We start from the raw sequence: 25,109 nt of genomic DNA on the forward strand, positions 1-25,109 counted from the left end.
TATCCTGAAAGAAAAATTTTAGTTTAGTTGTCAAATTCTAGGAAAGGTAACTATATCCTTCATTATCCAGTCTGTGTATAATGCCAAAGTTCAGGGTTTATCTCAAGTCCTTATTCAAGTAGTCTTTGAGACTGGATCATCTCAGCTAGTCATCTCAAAATTGCTCTGAGCACCTTGTAGTTCAAAGCTGATCTGTAGATGATGTTTGTCAGCTTAATGATATTATTATTGTCCACGTGGAATTGTTGTTGTTGTGGGGCCCCATCTTCTTTCTGGAGACTTCAGTTGATGTTAGGCCTGGCCGGGATTTCCTGCAGAAAACTGATAAGAGACTCAAACACAAAGACATATATATGCAGCTAATTGAAGCCTTTTTTTTTTTTTTTAGAATTAGTACTCTATATGACCATTCATATCTTAACAAATTTTAAAATGTATATATATCTATATATGTTAATCTTGTAAATTTTAATATAAAGCTACAAGGAAGTCCAGGGTAGGATGTGCGCTCTTGTCCAGAAGGGAAGTCCAGGTCAGGATGTGAGATCTTGTCCAGGAGGGAAGTCCAGGGCAAGATGGAAGCCCTCTCTCTCTGGTCCAGAAGGGAAGTCGGGGGTAGGATGGGAGCTGGGGGCCTGTCTCTAAGTCTCTGGTATTGGCTGGGGTCTTGGGCAGATGAGCGTGGAGGTAGGGCGTGGAGATTGCCGGGGCTGCCGGGGGGTTTGGAAAAGGGGATCCCTCCTGGTGGGGCTAGAAGGGGACCTGCCTGTTGGCCAGAACCTGGGGCCAAGTTGGGCAGGTCTTCCCAGAGTGGCTGGTGCCCAGGGATGGGGTCTGGGTTGGGCCCGGATACTCACCTCTGGTCCAGAAGGGAAGTCGGGGGCAGGATGGGAGCTGGGGGCCTGTCTCTAAGTCTCAGGAAGGGGCTGGGGTCTTGGGCAGATGGGCGTGGGGGCAGGGCATGGAGATTGCAGGGCTGCCAGGGGGGGCTTGGAAAAGGGAATCTCTCCCGGTGGGGCTAGAAGGGGACCTGCCTGGTGGCCAGAACCTGGGGCCAAGTTGGGCAGGTCTTCCCAGAGTGACTGGTGTCCAGGGATGGGGTCTGGGTTGGGCCCGGATACTCACTGCTGGTCCAGAAACTAATCTGTATTTCTTAATTATCCATTACAATTTAAATGAGTTACATAAGCATAATACCTTAAACAAGAATAGAAATATATATATATATATATATATATATATATATATATATATATATGTATATATATATATATTAACAAAATTAGCTTTAAATTTGTATCAATAAACTAAAGGGCACCATTTGTAGTCAGAAGTTTTCCTGTGTCCCTGCCAGCCAGCGGTCAAGACAAATCTCTTTCACTTGTGTCCCCCAAGTAAACACACAGAGGTTTATATTAATTAAAACTGCTTAGCCATCAGCTCAGGCTTACTACTGACTACCTCTTACACTTAAACTCAGCCCATTTCTGTTAATCTATATGTTGCCATGTTTTCTGGGGCTTTACCTGTGTGCCATCACATGCCGTTCCCTGGAAGGCAGGCTTGCATCTCCTGACTCAGCCTTCCTCTTCCCAGAATTTTCCTTGTCTGCTTATTCTTGCTATACTTCCTGCCTGGCTACTGGCCAATCAGCATTTTATTAAACCCATGTACAAAAGTATTATCTCACAGCAATTCTTCTCTGGGGCAGGAGCTTCTGAGGCTTCATCTGCAATTGATCAGCTACTGGCAACTGATGGATGCTTGGATTCTTTCTATTAGCAATCTACTAGTGGATAGTCCCAGACCCAGGGTCATATGGGTTACACTAATTAGATTCAGGTATTATTAACAGAGAGAGGGAGTGAAGGAAAACATGAAGTAGTGTGGAAAAATGATATGGGAGGTTTGGGGAAATTGGGCATGACAAAAATACATTGTGGCTGTGTATGAATATTATGAATAATGTCATAAAATATTATGTTTAAAGCAATTTTGAAATTTGTGGCAAAATGCCAAAATGGATATGATTAAACTGAGGTGGGTATCTCAGGCCCAGAAGATAAGTGTTGCATGTTTTCTTATATGTGGATGCTGGTTTTGAAATTCCAGATATTTGTATATTTTTGAATTGACAAGATTTTTTAGGAATTTTGGAAAAGAATAGTCTTGTTCTTTGTATATTTGTTTCCATTCATGATCATGACAGCTGATATTCTCTGTGGTAATAAGAAGTATGTCTTTTAGCAAAAAAGTGGGTCTATAATGAAGTTAAAGTCATTTGATGAACTAAATTTTGGGTAAAAAATAACTTCAAATGGCAAGACATTAAAGTTGTTATGCAATTTTGCTTGAGTGTCTAGAATAAAATTTAAAAAGACAGAAATTACATGAAGTTGTGAATTATAATAACAGAAAATAATGATTTGGAAGACTCCCTGACTCTAAAATATTTAAAAAGCTGAGGCTATGGTCCAGCAAACTTTGGGAGAGAGTAGCAAGAACAGACATTTCAGGTGCTATTAAACAGGACGATGACCCTAAAGATACTGCAAACATGTTAAGGATGTTCTTCCCATCAAAGACTCACAGTACCCAGATCTTGAGATTAGAACAATGGACAGAGAGGACCATAAGGCAAAACCCGAGTCTGTGCTTCTCTCTCATACTACATTCCTCTTCCTCTTCAGCTGTGCTGTGTGGAGTGCTCAAGCATTAAGCCTCAGAATTGCCAGAAATAATGTTCATTATAAATCACACAGTCCACGCCATTTCTTTCTAGCAAAATAAATGAGTTATATGATGACTAAGTACTTAATTGGTTTTGAGTTTACTGAATATTTCTCAAATTATTTGTTTTTAATGGGCCCATCAAGGTGTTTGGATACTCATTTCTTTATAGTGGTATTATCTAACATTTGATATTATCTTTCATTTTTATTTTGGCTACCCTGTGTAGGTGAAATGACATGTGATTATGCTTTTAGTTTGCATGTACCTAGTGGTTAAAGATATTGGCATTGTTTGATGTGCTTTATGTGCATCTTTCTATGTGTCCTTTGGAGAAAAGTCTACTTAGATCTTTAGTCATTTATGAATTGTACTTTTATTACTACATCATTGGTCTTTATCTACTATAAGATTTTCAGTGAGATACTTTCTATGGCTTTCGTCATTACTAACTATATGTGCAAGCCCTCTAATCTTATTCTGTCTAAGAACTCTGAATCTGTCTCAACTACATTAAATTTTTTTGTCTTTAAAAAAATACTGTTCTCACTGATCTGATAATTGGGGTTCTTTATTCCAATCTTCTTTTTTCCTTTGCCATTATAAGCATTCCACAAACAATTGAGACACTTTACTGTGTTGTGCTTACCAATGTCAGGTTGAAGGGCCAATATGGGGTAACAAACATTTAGAGATCACCACTCACATGGCACTCCTTCCCTTGAGACATAGGCAAAGCTTCCACCTCTGCCTTGATATTTGTAAGGGTACAAGCCCAGGTTCCATTCTGTATCATCACTTTACAGATGGGGGAGGATAACAGCAAGATGCCTTCCTAAATGTGAACATTGAACCACTGTTTTGGATATGAAGCAATTTTGATATTTCCTTTGTCTCGATATTTGTCTGACACCAGGAAGCATTAAAGAGCATATCAATATGACAGCATAGCCAATTAGAACTGTAAAAGATTGTAAAATATGCAATCTTCTTTACTCTTTAAATGAAAGCACAGGAATGAAAGAAAACTAATGTTCAGAAAGTATAAACAGCTGAGCAACACGACAGCCTTAATATTTCTGAAAATTTTCTTAACCTTGAACCATTGTTATTTCTGTAGTACTGTGTTGCTTCAGGCCTATAGATTTTCTTACTCAGGTCTATTTGACTCTGGAGAGATTGCGATGTTCAAAAGCCGGGCGGTGGTGGCGCACGCCTTTAATCCCAGCACTCGGGAGGCAGAGCCAGGCGGATCTCTGTGAGTTCGAGGCCAGCCTGGGCTACCAAGTGAGTTCCAGGAAAGGTGCAAAGCTACACAGAGAGACCCTGTCTCGAAAAACCAAAAAAAAAAAAAAAAAAAAAAAAAAAAAAAAAAAAAAAAAGGTGACACTACATTCATAAATTTATTCTATCTAGAATGCTGTTCAAGAGTAGAAGTGTAATGATGATAACACTCTTTGTAATTTCAGAGACATTAGATCTTCCAACACCTATTTGAGTGCACAAAGAATTATGTAACTTTCTTTAGGACTACCAATAGTTAGGCATTAGTATTGTGAACTGAACACAATGTAGTATCCAATAATGTATGAGATACATTATGTGAAGTAATATCTCCCATTGCTTGCCTGGTTTTAAAACTATAGTGTCTTTTATAACTTGCAAAGAACTTACATATTATTTATTATGTAGGTGTAAATAAAAGGAATGATGATTTTCATTTAGAATGCCCTTAAAGTAAGGCTACCTCATTTCTTACTTTAATATATAAATGCAAATGAGGAAGACCCAAGACTCTAGACTAGAATAATTTGGGGGCTTAAAAGGCAACTTCCTACTCTAACCAAGAATTCATAGGCAAGTGTCACTTGATTGATCATGGAAGTGAGAATAAGCAAATACATCAGAAAATACAGCTTGGCTGAGGGCACAGAGTCCATGGGGAGAAGAACAGTAGTTCTTTATGCTTCTTCTAGTCTCCTCCCAAAACAAGTAAAGCAGAATTGTGTCATCGAAAAAGAGAAAATACCAGCCTACATAAAAAACTCAAGATATGAAAGGATACCAAATAGCTTGGGTTTTGAAATACTCTCTTATTTTTGACATGTGTAAATATATCCAAATATCTCGATACATAGGCTTCATCCATCAAGTAGATACCCAAATGGCCCAAATTTTAAACTGAAGCTTTCACTTAAAGAATTTATAGAAGAAGAAAGTGTGTATATTCCTAGAGCAGTGCTCCAGACACTACCCTCTGTAACTTGGTACAGCTATCTGAGACAGGAAATGCATTTTAGGGTTCTTTTCACCATGATATTTAAAGCATGCACCTTTCTTAACTTCTGAATAAACTTTGGATGCATAGTTAAAGAATCAAAGTGTGCCTTAAGTATGCTTCTAGGACATTGCAAAATGTAAATAAAATAAGATAATGAGGTGAATTACTGCAATAAATAATATCATATACCAGACAATTTGAAATGAGCCCTAAGTATAAAGTTCCAATATTCATTTATACTACTCCCACATTAGTGACCTCATGCAACCTGCCCTAATAAGAATTTTTGTAATTTTTTTAAATTTATTTGACAACACCATTCAGTTCAACATAATAGCCACAGATTCCCCTGTTCTCCCACTCTCGCCCCCCTCCCCCTCCCCCCAGCCCACACCCCCATTCCCACCTCCTCCAGATCAAGGTCTCCCCTGAGGACCGAGGTCGACCTGGTAGACTCAGTCCAGGCAGGTCCAGTCCCCGCCTCACAGACCGAGCCAAGCGTTCCTGCATAAGTCCCAGGATTCAAACAGCCAACTCATGCAACGAGCCCAGGACCCGGCACCAACGCACCGCTGCCTCACAAGCCAAATGACTGTCTCACCCATTCAGGGGGCCTGATCCAGTTGGGGGCCCCTCAGCCTTTGGTTCATAGATCCTGTGCTTCCATTCATTTGGTTATTTGTCCCTGTGCTTTATACAACCTTGGCTTCAACAATTCTCGCTCATATAAACCCTCTTCTTTCTCACTAATTAGACTCCCAGTGCTCCACCGGGGGCCCAGCCGTGGATGTCTGCATCCAGATTCCTCAGTCCTTGGATGGGGTTTATGGCACAACTATCAGGGTGTCTGGCCATCCCATCACCAGAGTAGGTCAGTTCCTGCTGTCTCTCGACCATTGCCAGCAGTCATTTGCGGGGGTATCTTTGTGGATCTCCGTGGGCCTCCCTAGCTCTCTGCTTCCTCCCCTTCTCATGTAGTCTTCATTTACCATGGTCTCCTATTCCTTGTTCTCCCTCTCTTTTCTTGATCCAGCTAGGATCTTCCACTCTCTTTCCCTCGACCGTTGCTCTTCATTGTTCCCACTCATGACCAGGCTGTTCATGTAGATCTCATCCATTTCTCCGTGTCTTTTTTGGGGTCCCGTTTTTCAGGTAGCCTCACTGGTGATGTGAGTAGCAGTCCAGTCATCCTTGTTCCACATCTAGCATCTTCCTATGAATGAGTACATACCATATTTGTCTTTCTGAGTCTGGGTTACCTCACTCAGGATGATTTTTTCTAGATCCATCCACTTGCCTGCAAAACGTATGATGTCATTGTTTTTCTCTGCTGAGTAGTATTCCATTGTGTATATGTGCCACAATTTATTTATCCATTCTTCAGTTGAAGGGCATCTAGGTTGTTTCCAGGTTTTGGCTATTACAAACAATGATGATGTGAACATAGCTGAGCAAGTGCTCTTGGGGTATGATTGAGCATTTCTTGGGTATATGCCCAGGAGTGGTATAGCTGGATTTTGGGGGAGATTTTTTCCCAATTTTCTAAGAAAGTGCCATATTGATTTCCAAAGTGGTTGTACAAGCTTGCATTCCCACCAGCAGTGGAGGAGAGTTCCCCTAGTTCCACATCCTCTCCAGCATAAAATGTCTTCCGTGTTTTTGATCTTAGCCACTCTGACAGGGGTAAGGTGGTATCTCAGAGTTGTTTTGATTTGCATTTCCCTGATGATTAGGGATATTGAGCAATTCCTTAAATGTCTTTCAGCCATTTGGGTTTCATCTTTTGAGAATTCTCTGTTTAGTTCTAAAGCCCATTTCTCAATTGGACTGTTGGTCTTTTTGATGTCTAATTTCTTGAGTTCCTTATATATTCTGGATATCAGTCCTCTGTCAGATGTGGGGTTGGTGAAGATCTTTTCCCATTCTGTAGGCTGTCGCTTTGCCTTGTTGACCGTATCCTTTGCTCTACAAAAGCTTCTCAGTTTCAAGAGGTCCCATTGACTGATTGTTTGTCTCAGTGTCTGCGCTACTGGTGTTATATTTAGGAAGTGATCTCCTATGCCAATGAGTTCAAGACTACTTCCTACTTTCTCTTCTAGCAGGTTCAGAGTACTGGATTTATGTTGAGGTCTTTGATCCACTTGGACTTAAGTTTTGTGCAAGGTGACAGATATGGATCTATTTGCAGCCTTCTACACATTGATATCCAGTTATGCCAGCACCATTTGTTGAAGATGCTTTCTTTTTTCCATTGTACACTTTTGGCTTTTTTGTCAAAAATTGTATGTCCATAGGTGTGTGGGTTAATGTCAGTGTCTTCAATTCGATTCCATTGGTCCACATGTCAGTTTTTATGCCAATAACAAGCTGTTTTTATTACTGTAGCACTATAGTAGAGCTTGAAGTCAGGGATTGTGATGCCTCCAGAAGTTGTTTTATTGTACAGGTTTCCTTTAGCTATCCTGGGTTTTTTGTTTTTCCATATGAAATTGAGTATTATTCTTTCCAGGTCTGTGAAGAATTGTGCTGGTATTTTGATGGGGATTGCATTGAATCTGTAGATTGCTTTTGGTAAGATTGCCATTTTTACTATGTTAACACTGCCTATCCATGAGCATGGGAGATCTTTCCATTTTCTGACATCTTCTACAATTTCTTTTTTCAGAGACTTAAAGTTCTTGTCATATAGGTCCTTCACTTGCTTGGTTAGTGTTACCCCAAGGTATTTTATGTCATTTTTTGCTATTGTAAAGGGTGATGTATCTCTAATTGCCTTCTCAGCTTCTTTGTCCATTGTATACAGGAGGGCTACTGATTTTTTTGAGCTGATCTTGTATCCTGCAATGTTCCTGAAGGTGTTTATAAGCTTTATCAATTCCTGGGTGGAATCTTTGGGGTCACTCAAGTATACTATCATGTCATCTGCAAATAGGGAAAGCTTGACTTCTTCCTTTCCAGTTTGTATCCCCTTAATCTCCTTATGTTGTCTTATTGCTCTGGCTAGAACTTCGAGTACTATATTGAATAAGTATGGGGAGAGTGGACAGCCTTGCCTTGTTCCTGATTTTAGTGGAATTGCTTTGAGTTTCTCTCCATTTAATTTTATGTTGGCTGTTGGTTTGCTATATATTGCCTTTATTATGTTTAGGTATGTTCCCTGTATTTCTGATCACGCCAAGACTTTTATCATGAAGGGGTGTTGGATTTTGTCAAATGCCTTTTCTGCATCTAGTGAGATGATCATGTGTTTTTCTTTTCTTTTTTTTGTTTTGTTTTGTTTTGTTTTTCAAGACAGGGTTTCTCTGTGTAGCTTTGCGCCTTTCCTGGGACTCACTTGGTAGCCCAGGCTGGCCTCGAACTCACAGAGATCCGCCTGCCTCTGCCTCCCAAGTACTGGGATTAAAGGCATGCACCACCACCGCCCGGCTGATCATGTGGTTTTTTTCTTTGAGTTTGTTTATATGGTGTTTTACATTGATGGACTTTCGTATGTTGAATCACCCTTGCATCCCTGGGATGAAACCTACTTGATCATGGTGGATAATTCTTCTGATGTGTTCTTGGAGTCTGTTTGCCAGTATTTTATTGAATATTTTTGCATCAATGTTCATGAGGGAGATCGGACTGTAGTTCTCTTTCTTTGTTGTATCCTTGTTTGGTTTAGGAATCAGGGTAATTGTAGCCTCATAGAAGGAGTTTGGTAATGTTCCATCTGTTTCTATTATGTGGAACAATTTAGAGAGTATTGGTATTAACTCTTCTTTGAAAATCTGGTAGAATTCTGCGCTGAAACCATCTGGTCCTGGGCTTTTTTTGGTTGGGAGACTTTTAATGACTGTTTCTATTTCCTTAGGGGTTATTGGGTTATTTAAATAGTTTATCTGGTCTTGATTTAACTTAGGTATGTGGTACCTATTCAGAAAAATGTCCATTTCTTTTAGGTTTTCCAGTTTTGTGGAGTAGAGGTTTTTGAAATATGACCTGATAATTCTCTGGATTTCCTCAATGTCTGTTGTTATGTCCCCCTTTTCATTTCTGATTTTGTTGATTTGGATTCTCTCTGTCTTTTGGTTAGTTTGGATAAAGGCTTGTCTATCTTGTTGATTTTCTCAAAGAACCAACTCTTTGTTTCATTAATTTTTTGTATTATTCTCTTAGTTTCTAATTTATTAATTTCACCTCTCACTTTGATAATTTCCTGGTGTCTATTCTTCCTGGGAGACTTTGCTTCTTCTTGTTCTAGAGATTTCAGGTCGGCTGTTAAGTCACTACAGTGAGATTTCTCCAACTTCTTTATGTGGGCATTTAGTGCTATGAATTTCCCTCTTAACACTGCTTTCATAGTGCTCCATAAGTTTGGGTATGTGGTATCTTCACTTTCATTGATCTCTAGTAAGTCTTTAATTTCTTTCTTTATTTCTTCCTTAACCCATTGGTGATTCGGTTGAGCATTATTCAGTTTCCATGAGACTGTAGGTTTTCTGTAGTTTTTGTTGTTGTTGAAATCTAACTTGAAACCATGGTGGTCTGATAGAACACAGGAGGTTATTCTAATTGTTTTGTATCTATTGAGATTTGCTTTGTGGCCAAGTATGTGGTCGATTTTAGAGAAAGTTCCATGGGGTGCTGAGAAGAAGGTGTATTCTTTCTTGTTAGGATGGAGTGTTCTGTAGATATCTATTAGGTCCAATTGGGTCATGACATCAGTTAAGTCCTTTATTTCTCTGATAAGTTTCGATTTGGGAGATCTGTCCAGTGGTGAAAGTGGGGCGTTGAGATCTCCCACTATTAATGTGTGGGGTTTTATATGTCGTTTAAGCTTTAGTAATGATTCTTTTACATATGGCGGTGCCCTTGTGTTTGGGGCATAAATGTTCAGAATTGAAACTTCATCTTGGTGGATCTTTCCTGTGGTGAGTATGTAATATCCTTCTTGATCTCTTTTGATTGATTTTACTTTGAAGTCTATTTTGTTGGATATCAGGATGGCTACCCCTGCTTGTTTCTTAAGGCCATTTGATTGGAAAGTCTTTTCCCAGCCTTTTATTCTTAGGTAGTGTCTGTCTTTGAATTTGAGATGTATTTCTTGTATGCAGCAGAAAGATGGGTCCTGCTTTTGTATCCATTCTGTAATTCTATGTCTTTTTATAGGTGAATTAAGTCCGTTGATATTAAGGGATATTAATGACCAGTGATTGTTCACCCCTGTTGTTTTTCGTGGTAGTGTGTGTGTACTTCCCTTCTTTGGGGTTTACTGTTGTGGCTTTATCTATTGCCTGTGTTTTCGAGTGTGTATCTGACTTCCTTCGCTTGGAATTTTCCTTCTAGTGCTTTCTGTAGGGCTGGGTTTGTGGATAGGTACTGTTTAAATCTGGCTTTGTCTTCGAATGTCTTGTTCCTGAATATTTGACCATTATTCTATCAAAATCAAAGCAAAAGAAAATGAAATAAAATACAAACCTATCTTTTTATGAAAGTAAGGCATCCTTCTAGTTAATTACCTCAGACAAATTCTGACACACACACCCCACCCCACCCTTGCCCAAGACAGGGTCTCTAAATAGCCCAGGCTGTTCTGGTAGTCACTATGTAGACCGGATTGGCTGCGAACTCACAAGAGATCTGCCTGTTTCTGGCTCCCAAGTGCTGAATCAAAGGAATGTAGCCAAATCTGACCATAAATTTGCTTTCTCTAGTGTAATGTGACTCACAGAATGTCACCTAGCCCTCTCTTCCTTATTAGTGTTTCTCAAACTGAGCACTACTGGCATATGGGTCTTACTAACTCCTTGTTGGGGCTGTCCTACAAAACAGGATGTTGAGCGACACCCTTAGCTCTACCAATCAGATGTCAGCAGCATCCATCCAACACAAAGAAAACTTTAAAACTGTCAATATTGCTGGGTGGTCATGGCTCACACCTTTAATCCCAGAGCTCAGGAGGCAGAGCCAGGTGGATCTCCGTGAGTTCAAGGCCAGCCTGGTGTACAGAGCAAGATCCAGGAGAGGCACCAAAACTACACAGAGAAACCCCGTCTCAAAAAACAAACAAACAAAAAACTCCTGATGTGTGGTAAATTCTATCTCCTGTCTTTTGAAGTCCTAAGCATCCACCAAAATTCTGAAGGAAGTACACAGATTAATTAAAAAATATTTTTAATTAATGACTTAACTTAAGGCATCAATCATACTGACAATCTACTGGCTCGTTACTAAACTGTACATTTGAAGTCCACTGCTTTTTTTTTTTTTAATTCTCAAAATTAAAATAGAAGTATTCAGGGCAAGTAAAACAACGGAGTGCAGTAACAGTACCGTCAAGATTAGTAATCTATGTAAACTCTAAAAAGCACAACGCTAGTTCATATCGATTTCCTAGTTGTGGGTTTTAGATACAGTGTCTTTTGGATGAATTGAATGGTTTCTGAGACTATATTTCATTATGCAGCCCAGCCTGGTCTACCAACTCAAAATCTTGGGATTTCTGGAATGAGTCATCAGGCCCAGAATAGGAATTAACTTCTTAACAAATGCATTTAAAGACTGAAAATATTTAGTTAAAAAAAGTTGCAAATATTAAGCAGCATGCTGTTTTATGATCTGTACCAAAACCAAAAAGGAACTATAAAACTAACAATAACTCTATAAATAAAAGCTAGTTTTCTACATATTTCAATAAAAGACATTTAGTAATTAAATGTTACTGTCAATTAAACTGATGAACTTTATTGGGGTTAAAACTATAACAAAGTTCATCCTAAAAGATTTTGCAATGCAAAATTCTTCCACTCAGTGAGTATTTAATTTGAATGCTAGAAATTCCAGGCAATTTTGAAAAGCAGACTCACATTCATAAAACTTTATACATCATTTGAACTAACATATATGTTTATAATACTAAAAGCAAACATGCATTGCCTTCACACATTCCTGTATCATGATTTTTATATAGTACATTATATAACATGACTCCTCATCACCAAATGCATTTTATCATACACTTGATCCATTCTCCTTGGATTTCTGATCTCTGTCTTCATTCTTTATGTTATCCTTTTTGAGGACAGTGTGGATATCATCCATAACTGTGCATAGATTTCTGAGTGTTTTATTCAATTGGTTTTCAAACTGCAAATTCATGTTTTCTGAAACCTTCAAGTTTTCTTGTAACTGACCAAGGTCTTTTTTGACCTCTCTGAGTTCACCAGAGAGGCTTTTGTTAGAATTCTCCAAGTTTAATATAGTTTTTCCATCTTCATCTGTTTTTTCTTCTAATAGCTGGAGCTTCTGTTCTACCTCAGCTCTTACTTTTTCACTCTTTTCCAATTTTTGTAAGAGACTTCCAACATCCACCATCGAACCATTGTACACGATAAGTCCTACATTTTCTTCTCCATCTTTTGATTCCTGTTTTACTGTCGGTGTTGGAAGTAATAATCTGTTTCCTATCATGTCTTCCTGCAATGATTCTGACTCTTCCTGGTTTTCTTCATCTTTCAAGGTGTCTGTTAGTTTTCGATAAAAGCATGATTCTCGGAGTACTACTTTATTGAGAAGTTTCTTTACCTGAGCCCGAGAAAGATGCAATCCAAGAGTGTATAGTATTTCTTCCAAATCCTTTTCAAGAAGGTAACCACAATAGCTTTGATCAAAATAAACAAAGGCCATCAGTAGATCCCTGTTAACTGTGACCATCTGAGTCTTCTCTTTTTCCTTGTCTCTAGAGGGCCTCTCCTTGCAATAGCGGCTGACGTCTCCCTTGCTCATTTCTTCCTCTTCCTCGGCGTCTCCATCGGGTCATACTCATCCTGATTATTATCTTCTTCTGTTTCATCATCATCTTTAGAATCCTCTTTCCTTTTTTCTTCTTTCTTCCTCTCATCTCTGTCTTCTTTTTTGTCTTTATCATCGCCTGATTTTCTCCGTTTTGGTTTTGGATCATCAGTATCATCATCCCTTTCTTCTTTTTTATCTTTTCTCTCGTCTTTTTTGTTTTTCTTCTCCTTTTCTTTCTTGTCCTCTTTCTCAGGAAGAGAGAGTAATGATTTGTATATTCTGACTCCAAAATCTCTTTGAAGCATTTCATTGAAAAGTTCTGCAAACAATGAAACCTCGAACGAATGCTCTTTGTTATCTTCCAATCTGTAATCCAAAAGGACACTCAAGGACATGATGCTGCAATCAAACTTGCCACTTTTTGCTGCCCAGTTCGGATGGACAATGATGGCTGGTTCATCGGGCAAAATGTACCTTCTTTCTTGACGCCGCCGCTCCATTTCCTCTTGTCGCTTTCTCTCTTCCTCCTCTTTATCATCCTCAGACTTCCTATCATCCTCCTCTTCCTCTTCCTTCTCAGACTTCTCTAATTCCTTCTGCTCTTCTTTCTGTTCTTCTACTTTAAGCTGTTTTGTCAAGCGAGCTATTAACTGGGATTTTAGTCCTTTGGAACTAAGAGCTCGACTTTCTAATTCTTTTCGGAGATCATTTACCTTCATTGCTTTTGGATCAAGCTTGGACCAATGGGTAGGAGTGGAGATTTCTTTCACTTCGCCATTATCCTTCTCTTCTTCATCCTGTTCTCCATCAGCCTTCTTGCGTTCACCCTGAAGCTTCTCGACCAGCTGCTGCTTGTATCCTCGGGAGAGGGTTTCCCACTCTGAGCGGGTGGGAAGGCAATACCAAACATCCGGAAAAAATAAAACCACTGTCTCCACATGAGCTGGAACTGTACGCTCCTTGTGGGTCTCCTCAGGGCAATGGTAGCGAATCTCTGCAAAACGGTACCATTGTGTGCAGACACTTAGATCAATGCCTGTCAGAGCCTTACAACAACTAATGGCAGTCTTAATCAACACAGAGGGGTCTTTTTCTGGGTTTGGTCCATCCAACGAAGGAGACCAGTGGCCTCCAATGGCCATGGCTTCATCCTTGCCTTTCATGCCCACTAGAAACTTAACAAGTCTAGCAGGATGCTGAAATCCATCACGGAGTTCTTGTGGGTCTTCAGCAAGAGCACATGACTTATGATATAGATCCTCCATACTAGGGCTAGCCATCAGCATCACCTTTGCACTGTACAGGTGGTCAGCATCAGGTGGATCAAGAACAGCCATATTTTTTTCTAAGGACTCTACTTCTCTGTGCATCACATAAAAATTGCAGTAATTCCCCAGTTGAAATGGTCTTGACAGAGGGAAAGCATCCACCCATGTAAACTGAGCGTCAAAAAAGTCACTAGGAATATATAAATTCTGATAACGGCGCCTTAGTTCCATCATGTCACAACTGGAACAATCTAAAGAAAACTTTGAAAACTGCACTGTGTAGCGGGGAACAACACGTCGGACTCTCCGAGGGGATCGCTCTCTTTCTCTGCGGGGTGACCTCTCCCGGGAACGTTTCCTCTGAGGTGATCTTTCTCTGAATCTGCGTCTTTCTCTGTCCCTTTCATGACTTCGGTCATCTTTCCTATTAGGTACTTGATCCCCGCGGTCACTCTGTCCTGAAAATCTAGATGGCGGATCTAGTCTCCGGGCCGGCTGAGGCTGTGACACTATTCGGACAGAAGGCTGCAATAAGCCAGCTTTCTGCTGCGGCTGCTGTAATAAGGGCTGCGGCTGTGTCTGCAGGAGCGGTGAGATAGAAGCAGCTGAAATCTGGGCCTGCAGTAATGACGGGTTGGGGCTGTGCCTGAACACCAAATGTCGTCTGTGGCACAATCGGCTGAATAACAGCAGTAGGAGTCTTCAGTAAAGGTTGGGTTTGGGACTGATTCTGATTTGGTAGTGTCTGAATTCTTTGCGCATTCCATTTAAAAGGCATATTAGGATTATAAATTGCTTCGACCAATACTCTATCACCAACTTGAGGGGTTTTCCCTTTAACAGCACTGTGTTAAAATTGTCTGCTGGGGTTGCTGTAACTGTTGTTGCACACTATACAAGGCCTGCTGAGGTTGTGAATATTGCTGCTGTAATGCAACGCTGCAGTTTGTGTTAACTGGTAGTTTGCTGGCGTTTGTGTGGTAAGGCCTGCTGCCGCCAATGCAGTCTGCTGGGTATAAATGGTAGGAGATGCTCCCAGAAGTGATGGCTGTTGAACACCTAGTGCAGCTGGTTGTGATACCGCAGTGGCTGTAAACTGAGTAGTCCATGGTGGATTCTTCTGTCCTTCAAACTGAGCCATGATGCAAGGAGGTTAAACCTTCACGTGTTTCTCCTCTACAACAGATATCTGAGTCGGGGCCGGTTGAACACCGTAGCCATTTTAAAAGCCGTCAGGCTCGGGTGCATGCACCAACTTCGGCCTCTTCCTCCGCGTTGCGCCGCCTCCTCCTCCTCCCAGCGCGGGGAGGAACGGGTGGCCTAATTTTTGTAAAATTTTTCACAAAAGAAATGATGCTATATCATGACCTTGATCATGCTTCAGATGTTATTACATCATCACCTCTTAGGAGCAAGTGATGATCATTCCCAATTGCGTTTGCTGGAGAATATTTTAGTGGAGAATGAATTTATTCATATGAGGTTAAGAGATACCCCAGAACTGTAAGACCCATCATTTATAATATTTTTTCTGTTTTGGATCATTCTGATTGGGTATATTGGGATGGTTGTGCTTGTTCTATTGGCTCCTGAGTCTACTCACAGTATAGTCTACTTTTTTTCTCAGTAATCTCTGGCTGGTAAACTGTGTTTATGTTTCAGCTGTCACTCTCAAGGTGTGGAGGGATTTCTCAGGGGAGAAATGATCTTATCCTACAATGAATGTGCTTCTCAGATGCTTTTCTTTGCAGATTTTGAAACTATTGGAAGTTGCATCTTAGCCTCAATGGCCTAAAACCATCATGCAGCCATATGTACATCTCTACAGTACTCCACCAACATGACAAGTACCATATGTGTCCTGCTTGTTCTGCTTGTTGATGATTCCTATATCAGTGGACTCTTGTAATATTCCATTCATGTTGTCTTCACTTTCCATTTTTATACTATTCCAATGTTGTTAACCTCTTTCTCTGTGACATTATATCATTACTGACTCTTTATTAATCATGCAAATGAGATGGGTAATGCTCATGTTGGCAGCAATAAATGTTGATTCCTCTCTATTGGTCTTCGAAGTGCTGAAAGACTTTCTTCACCAGCTGAAGGCTGGAAGATTTTCTCCACTTGTGCATCCCACCTCATCAGTGTTTCAGTTTTCTATGGAACAATATGTTCATGTACTTACAACCCAACTTTAGTTACTTTGGGGGCATTCACAAAATGGTAACCTTATTCTCCACCATGATCAGGCCCATGATGTACCCTCTGGCCTACAGTGTGAAGAACAAAGAGACTAAGAGTGTATCTAAGAAGGCTGGTGGAAGGCAGTCTTCAAAATCCTTAGCAAATTAATTGTAGATTATAAGCCACAAGAAATTTCTATAAACATTCTATCATGTAAGAAAATTTTATTATAATTTTAATACTACAATGTCTCTGAATATAAATTTTGTTACATACTCCTCTTTTCTGTATGTTCCCTTATTTTACATTTAAAACTTATTTTTATCATTAAATTATTTCTTGTATTTTGAGATTAAAATTATATATTTCCACTTCAAATACTTTAATATGTACTTCCTTTCAAATTAATGGCATTTTATATTACTTCTTATTTTGTACATATATGTACATGTTTATACTTAACATATTTCTGAGTATAAACTGCTCAGTCTGTATAATAATACTTGTACATATGTTTTCAGGGCTGCCCATTTGTTTTCCTCTTATGATAATGTTCAAGTAAAGTTTATATTTCTTTTGCCAGAAATAAAATGCTACTTCAAATATAATAGGTGTATTTATTTATTTTTATTTATGTGTGTGTGTGTGTGTGTGCCTTCATGAGTTTATGAACAGTGATCTTGTGACAGTGCTTTACCTGAGTCTCATGGTATATTTAATCTTTATGCAGTGAAAAAGGCTTCAATGAGTTTTGAAGAACTTTGAGGAGCTTGTAAATTCAGTTAGTAAAGTACCAAAATAATACAATAGGATTTGAAAAAAAATAATGCCAAAAGTGTCTTTCCTGATCAATGAATTTGACAAGATTGTTGTCCACTTGGATTACCTAGGTGAAAAGTTTTATTGGAAAGCCAATATTGGGCTAGTGAGCTTCTGGTAAGCTTGTAGTCATGGTGAGGCTACAACTTGGGAGCTTCATATACCCTGGGATAGATCTACATGTGGCCATACAAAATAATATTCTGATTAAAAAAATGATATGAAATTATTTTATGGGTTTTTTTTTGTTTTTTAAACTCAATTTGTAGTTCTTGACATTGAACTCTGTATCTAGAAACATAGTCTCACAATGTCAAAAAGTTGGATATGCCTGAAAATATTAGGAACAATTCAATACAGTCATTAATGAAAAGTAGAATTCAGGTGAAAAAAATTATGTTTGTCCTATGGGGTTGGCAGTTATTCCCGACAAATGAATTTATTATCCTGAAAGAAAGTATGTTAGGGATTGAGATTGATCTTCTGATATTTGGTGACTTCAACAACATGGAGAGGCTTGAGAGAAGACAAGAACCACAGTGCTGTCAGGGAGCCTATCAGGACCTTCCCACCAGCTCCAGCAGCTGGTAAAACAGGCTAGAGTGCCTAAACCTGACATGCCTACCTTTGCTACAATGCATTTTATACAACAAGTTTATAATCCTATTAATTTTGAGGTTTTTAGAATGATAGGCAGTCAGTATAAAATTTAGATGCCCTGCCTAGGTCCATAGGTGATATCAGTTTCATGGACAAATAAATAGTGACACAAATTTGTTGAACTCTTAACATGTTCCTCATGCTATCCTAAGCTCTGAGCACGTGTCTGCTCACTTTATCATTATTATTCACCCAAGAAAACACATCACTATTATTTTTGTATGTTTTTTTTCTGAAATTTTTAGATATAAATACCTTGAGGAAGGTCATGCCACCACAGGTGGCAACTTAGGATTCAAAATTAGGCCACTGGATCACACAAATCAATAGTCTTACTCTAATTAACTTTGGTATGGATTTGAATGAGAAAATTATCCCAGAGGCTCATGTATTTGAACACCTGGTTCCCAGATAATAATGACATTTGGGAAGTTACAGAATCTGTAGGAGGTACATTGCTGTTGGAGGACCGGGGGTAGGTTTTGAAAGTTTACAGCCTCACTCTTCATCCAGTTCTCTTTTTCTGCTTCCTGTATGGGGAAGAACTGTCATCAGCCAGCTTCCAGATCGTGCTACCAGTTGGCATGTTTTCCCCACCATCATGGACTCTAAGTGTTTGGAACAATAAATGTAAACAAACTCTGTCATGTGTGAGTTGCTTTTGGTCATGGTCTTTTATCACAGAAACAGAAAAATAACTAATATAACCCAATTGATAAAAGATAGTACTCAGGCAGGCCAGAAAGACAGGGAATTCCAATAATTGCGAAAATAGTTTGGATGAGGTAGGAGGCTCTGCTCCTATGATCTAATCTTATTTTACTGCTGACAAAAGGCAGGGAACTTTATATGCCACTGATAATGACCAATGGCTCTCAGATACAGAATGTGTTTTTCAAAGGCATCTTGTCAGAGGAACAGTAAGTAAATTGTGCTCACTTAGATCTAAATAATCCATTCGGAGAGACACTTCAATGAAGGATGTCAAAGACAGTAACTATAATGTGATTACTTAGATTTAATATGATGCGTAATCCAATGTCCCTAGAACCCTACTTTTCTGAATGATACTCCTGATGAGTCCACCTTGCAACTTTGTTTACTGGGACAGAATTCTTTAACATTTGCCCTTATAACAAATCATATTTTAGGGTAATATTGGAAGAGAGAGAGAGAGAGAGAGAGAGAGAGAGAGAGAGAGAGAGAGAGAGAGAGAAGTAACCTTTAGAGATAAACCTTGGAAACACACACACACATACACATAAAAATATACTTTAATATGACACTTCTTTAAGAAATCGTCACTTGTCTTGTCAGGATTCTTTTTTTTTTTTTTTTTTTTAAATGTGATTCTTTTTTTTTTTTTCTTTTTTTTTCTTTTTTTTTTTTGGTTTTTCGAGACAGGGTTTCTCTGTGTAGCTTTGTGCCTTTTCTGGAGCTCACTTGGTAGCCCAGGCTGGCCTCGAACTCACAGAGATCCACCTGGCTCTGCCTCCCGAGTGCTGGGATTAAAGGCGTGCGCCACCACCGCCCGGCTTCTTGTCAGGATTCTTAACCCAGGGTCCATAGAGCACCTTCCATTCTGCTTTTAAAAGCTCTAACTGGGCATCATATTTTTGAAACATATTATTCCATTCAAGACACAAATCCAGTTTATCATGGGTACAGATCTCTGGAAAAGAACGATTCAGGTATATTCCAATGTATTAAGGAGCCGTGTCCCTAAGGCTAGTGAAAGTTCCACCATAGGACTTGAGATCAGAAAAACAATAAATTCTCTTAATTTTTCGAGGAAGTAACTCTTTCCTGTAGTTTAGTTATAAGGTATCTTATTGTATTATTTAAATAAATTGAATGGAGTTTAAGGTAGGAAGAACATTAAAGTTCTGAGAATTAAAAAAAATAAGGATGCATAAGATGAGGACTATGCAAAATAGACCTACAGAATGATCATTTCATTATATATATCTATATTATGTCATTATATTTTACAATGCACTTATATTCATTATGTATTGCAATTTAAAAATAAAACAAATATGAATAAATTAAACCAAACTAGATCTGTGGTGGTAAAAAAAATGGATATTTTCCTTACAAAACATAAGCTGAAAGAAAATTTTGTGTTGAGGTCATACCAATTCTTTTGTGGTAAAGCTGTATATTTGGAGAGGGGAAGAATGTGATCAAACATATTTGAATTGAAACTTGTTTTAAATAATGAAAAATATAATAATGAATGCAAACAAGAGTTCTATGATGTGTGCAGAGACTTCAATGAAGCTTGTTGTTGTTATTTTTCTGTCTAACATGGATGTAGTCCAGTAGAACTGATGATTGTAAGTTTAGTCCCTGAACTGCTATTCCCCAACACCTTCATAAACACTCTTAGAAAAAATGCTAACAACTCTCTGAAGTGTTTGCTTGGATTATAGGCCTCTAGAGATATGAAATCTCATGACACTATTCCCCTTGATATTTGCAAAGCCTGTAACCTGTAACTTGAAGTTTTTAAGCACAAGCCCAGAATTACTTCCAAAGCAAAGTTTCAGATGTGGAAGAAGAATACACAAGGAGATGATTTCCTGGATGTGGACATTGGGTCAATGCTGTAGATGTGAAAGTTTTACATATCCATATCCCATCTTTGCAGCCCTTCTTCCTCTACTTTCCGGTTCCTAGGACAACAGTAAGTATTTTAAAGGCATACATCTTAAACAAGACACTCATATCCCCCTCTCTGAAGTTGGGGAAATATTTTAGAGGAAGTTGCAGAAAGTACGCTGGAGCAAAATGATGGTTTAGAGTAATACAAAATATCATGCTCTAGACTGTACATAAAACTATTGAAATTACTGTAGTTGCCTGCACTGGGACCAGAAAAGACTGCCAAAACTACATCATTGAAGGGGAAGATTTTCACAGGACACAAAACCTTATCTCTGAAATACTGGCTATATTGCTAGACCCTAGAAGAGCAGGAATGACTCTCTGCATTTGTATACCCACTACTAGCTCACCAAGCTTCACCAAGCTACAGATTACTGCTGACCCACATGTGTACAAAATGTGCAGTTTATCACAGTGAGTCATGAAACAAAATGAACAAACATGAACATGTGAAAGATTTGTGGGGAGGGGGAATGTTAACAGGGGTTATAAAAAGGGAGGCTGAAAACAGACAATATTCCTAAAAATGTATTTGGAAAATCATCTAAAATCAAGTTTGAAGAATAAAAACTACAAACAAGTAATTATCCATAGCAAGTTAGATCTGTAATAGGGGATAGAATGCCCAACCATTTTAAATTTACTAATGAGGAAAAAAATGAAAAATAGCATCCAGACATTTTAAGCCCTTAAAGAACAGACCACCGTTTCTAGCAGGCCTCTCACTCTGGGCTCACTTTTCATTCCATTAAATGTCATTAAAGTATAAAACTCTCTAAGGTCAGACAACCAGATTCCATTAGAAAAGGTTAAGGGGATAGCTACCCTTAAAGGAAGATGAGGCAGTAGCAAGCATCTCCTGCTCTGAATAAGAAGGATGCTTGGTGCAGAAAAATAAGTAAGATTAACATTCCATAGTCAAACCTGTCTGCAGGATTCAAAGGCTGTTTCTTACTGAAGTCACCGTAGTACAGTCACTTGTTACTTCCTCTACCATGGAGGGAAATACAGCCAGATGCACTATGAAATATGGCTTGGTTGTGAGAGTAAGAATATAGGGAAGACTAAGAGAAATTCTTCCATTTTATTGTTTTCATTCTTTAAATACAAATGAAGTAAATAAATTAATGCTGTTGGGAAAAAAGAAATGTTCTGTAGGAAAAAGAAAAATTATATGAAGAGTGAGCAACAAATCTTTGCTTCTGCCTTTTTGAAAATTCCCTTTTTACTTATTGTTTTTAATTTGTGTCCGGGGAATGAACCCAGGGTATTGTGCAAGCTGGCAAGCTCCCCTACCTCTGAATCTTAACCCTTAGTCCTTTTTTGTTTGTTTTTCTTTTTAATATATTTATTAGAGTACGTATTTGTGGTGCACAAACATGCCATAATATACATGGGAAGTCAGTCTTTTCTTTCACCAGGTGGCACCAATTCCATATACTCACTATGCCACCCCACTGACCTACACCTTTACTTTGACATGTTAGAATATATCAGTACTTAAGTAAGAATGTATTCCATAGAATATACACCTTCATAAAGATGCCAATATTTAAAGGAAATTATCCAACAAAGGTTCTCATTAATTGTGTAGAAATTAATTAGATCTGTGTGTCCGTAGAGGAGTGTCACAGATCATTGGATATATTTAAAGTAGTGAAGGATATATTGGAGAAGGGAAACACATTTTCAAATTTGTTGTATAATAACAAATTTTGATGACCTGTTCTTTGCAGTTTTCTCTGCTGGGTAAGTTTTCAATGTTTATCTTAAACAAGAATGTTTGTAGCTATTAGAAATGGTTATAATTAATATTATACAGTTTAGTTTAGAACAAGCTATACAGTTGTAAATCCAGTCAAATGAAATTGAGCCCCACACTTATGATATGGAACACCTGTGGCAGCAACTGCCTACAAAGAAGTTTGAATTACCAGATGTACCAATTCCACATGAACAAACTTTACCTGCTCCTACCCAGTTTCAGTATGTCATTATGCATGTAACTTCTGCTCTGGATAGAAAGACAAAATATAGGCACAAGAACTTGCTCACATTTTTTATTTGATAGTGATTATCAGCTAACTTTTTTTTTTATCTCCTCTTAGGCATATCACACAGCAATTCCCAAATGACTTTCATGGAAAATATTTCAGAAGTGACTGAATTTATTCTTGTGGGGTTAACAGATGCCCCAGAGCTTCAGGTCCCTTTATTTATCACTTTTACTCTCCTTTATTTGATCACACTGATTGGGAACCTCGGGATGATCATGTTGATTCTCCTAGACTCCCGACTGCACACTCCCATGTACTATTTCCTCTGTAACCTCTCCCTTGTGGACTTTGTTTATGCTTCAGCAGTCACTCCCAAAGTAATGGAAGGGTTTCTCACAGAACAGAAGATCATATCCTATAATGCATGTGCTGCCCAGATGTTCTTCTTGATAGCCTTTGCCACTGCTGAAAGTTTCCTTCTGGCCTCAATGGCTTTTGATCGTCATGCAGCAGTATGTAAGCCCCTACATTATTCAAGCTCCATGACAAGGACCACATGTGTCCTAATTGTTACCTTTTGCTACATCAATGGACTTCTGCAATCCTCCATCCATGTTGCTTTTGCTTTCCACCTCTCCTTCTGTCATTCCAATGTGATTAATCACTTTTTCTGTGACATTCCCCCAATACTTGCTCTGTCCTGTTCTGATATTCACATAAATGAGATTATAGTCTTTATGTTCTGCACATTTGATATGGTTTTTGCTCTTGTGGTTATCTTGAGTTCTTACTTACTTATTTTCATTGCAATCTTGAGGATTCGTTCAGTAGAAGGCAAAAAAAAAGCTTTCTCAACCTGTATATCACACCTCACCACTGTTTCTCTCTTCTATGGGCCAATCATCTTCATGTACTTACGGCCCAACTCCAGTCACTCTATGGACAAAGACAAAATGGCATCTATGTTCTACACCATGATCACTCCTGTGTTGAACCCTCTGGTCTATAGCTTGAGAAACAAAGAAGTCAAGAATGCATTCAAGAAGGTTGCTGGAAAAATGCTGTCTTCATGGGGCTTAGTCAACTAACTAAAGCTTTTTCAAGGCATGAAAAACTTCATTGGGCCTATATTGTCTAATAATATCTTCAATTGTAATTATTTCTTATCTGTGATTTTCATATGAAACTTCATTGTTCATTTTTTTTTGGAATATAATTTAGAGTAAACTGTGATCATCTTGCCCGAAACAAGATTTAATTCAGTTCAAAACCAAAATTATAACACCAGGTATACTCAACATCACAAACTACTCCACATAGTTGGCATAAAGTGTCTTAAAAGTATGAATATATTTATTATGCTCTCTTCTTTATCTTTTCTATGCTGACTCTCTAAGACACTGTCTTTCATATTTACCAGATCAGATCTCATATAAAATGCTATCCTCTGTTACTTCTCAACTCACTTACACCAAAATGGTATCTTTTTATCATCATAATTTTTTATTTACTAAGGATATGTGCTAACATTTGAAGATTTTAAGATTCTCTATTGATAGAGAATATTTGATATTTGTCTTTCTGCATTTGGGTTAACTAATTCAACATTATTTTTTCTTGTTACCTCCATTTACCTGTATGGTTCAAGTTTTCCTTTTTATTTACAGTTGAATAGTATTCCACAGAGTATATCTACAATATTTACATTATGTATTCATTATTTAAAAGGATTTTAGATAGTTTCCATTTCTTAAGTATTGTGAATAGAGCATCAATGAACACAGCTCTGAAAATGTCTGTGGAATAGGATGTTGAGTCTTTGGGCATATGCCAAGGAATAATATATCTTGATCATATGTATAGTATGGCTTGATCATACCATTTTTAGCATTCTGAGAATTCTCTGTACTGATTTTCACAGTGGCTACACATGTTTAAAAACTCATCAAGAGTAAATGAATTTTCCTTTTCCTTGCACCTATTTTAGTATTTGTTATTTTTAACTCATTGACACAGGAAAAGACATTTCCTACAATGACTGTGCTGCTCAGATGTTCATTTTTGTAACCTTTCGTACTTTGGAAAGTTACCTGCTGGCCTCAAAGGCCTGTGATAGCTATACGCAGCAGTGTTAAGCTCCTATACTATGCCACCACAATGACTACAAGTGTGTGTCTTTCTATAGGTTCCTATTTCTGTGGTTTCCTGAATGCCTCCATCCACAATCAGAACACTTTCAGTCTTTCCTTCTGTGGGCCCCATGTGATCCACCATCCAATATCATCTGTGATATTCCAGAAGTTATTGTTCTTGCTTGCTCTGACAGATATGTCACTGAGCTGGTTCTTGTTTATACAGTGAGCTTCAATGTCATTTTTGCTGTCTTAATTATCTGATATCCTACATTCATTTTTACCACAAACTTAAAAATGCAGTCCAGTGTAGGATATTGAAAGACTATATCCATCTATGCTTCGTACTTCACTGCATTATCAATTTTCTTTTTTTTTCTTTATTGGTTGTTTTTTCTTTTCTTTTTATTAAGAAAGATTGGTATGTAAAATTTACTCATTTTACATACCAATCACAGATTCCCCTCTTTCCTCCTCTCATCCCTCCAGCCTTCCCCCCAACCTACCCCCATTCCCTCCTACAAGAAGGTAAGGCCTCCCATGGGGAGGCAGCAGAGCCTGCTACATTCAATAGAGGCAAGACCAAGTC

The 25,109-nt window shown here is 38.4% G+C and overlaps 1 protein-coding gene and 1 pseudogene across 1 annotated transcript; one reads left to right on the top strand and one right to left on the bottom strand.

The window, feature by feature from the left end:
- Positions 1-11,938: 11,938 nt before the first annotated feature.
- On the bottom strand, positions 11,939-15,294 carry LOC102905656 (cell division cycle and apoptosis regulator protein 1 pseudogene; annotated as a pseudogene).
- A 5,031-nt stretch (positions 15,295-20,325) lies between these two features.
- Positions 20,326-23,476, top strand: LOC102926273 (olfactory receptor 5B12-like). Its single transcript, XM_006995031.2, has 2 exons — positions 20,326-20,410; positions 22,500-23,476. The coding sequence occupies exon 2, from the start codon at positions 22,523-22,525 to the stop codon at positions 23,474-23,476; it is 954 nt and encodes a 317-aa protein (XP_006995093.1). The 5' UTR covers positions 20,326-20,410; positions 22,500-22,522.
- The last annotated feature ends 1,633 nt before the right edge of the window (positions 23,477-25,109 follow it).

This window comes from Peromyscus maniculatus, chromosome 1 (assembly GCF_049852395.1).
Source record: "Peromyscus maniculatus bairdii isolate BWxNUB_F1_BW_parent chromosome 1, HU_Pman_BW_mat_3.1, whole genome shotgun sequence".
NCBI classification, from domain to species: domain Eukaryota; kingdom Metazoa; phylum Chordata; class Mammalia; order Rodentia; family Cricetidae; genus Peromyscus; species Peromyscus maniculatus.

Bases quoted from the DNA above. Each gene is read 5' to 3' on its own strand.
- LOC102926273 (XM_006995031.2), top strand. From the start codon at position 22,523: ATGACTTTCATGGAAAATATTTCAGAAGTGACTGAATTTATTCTTGTG.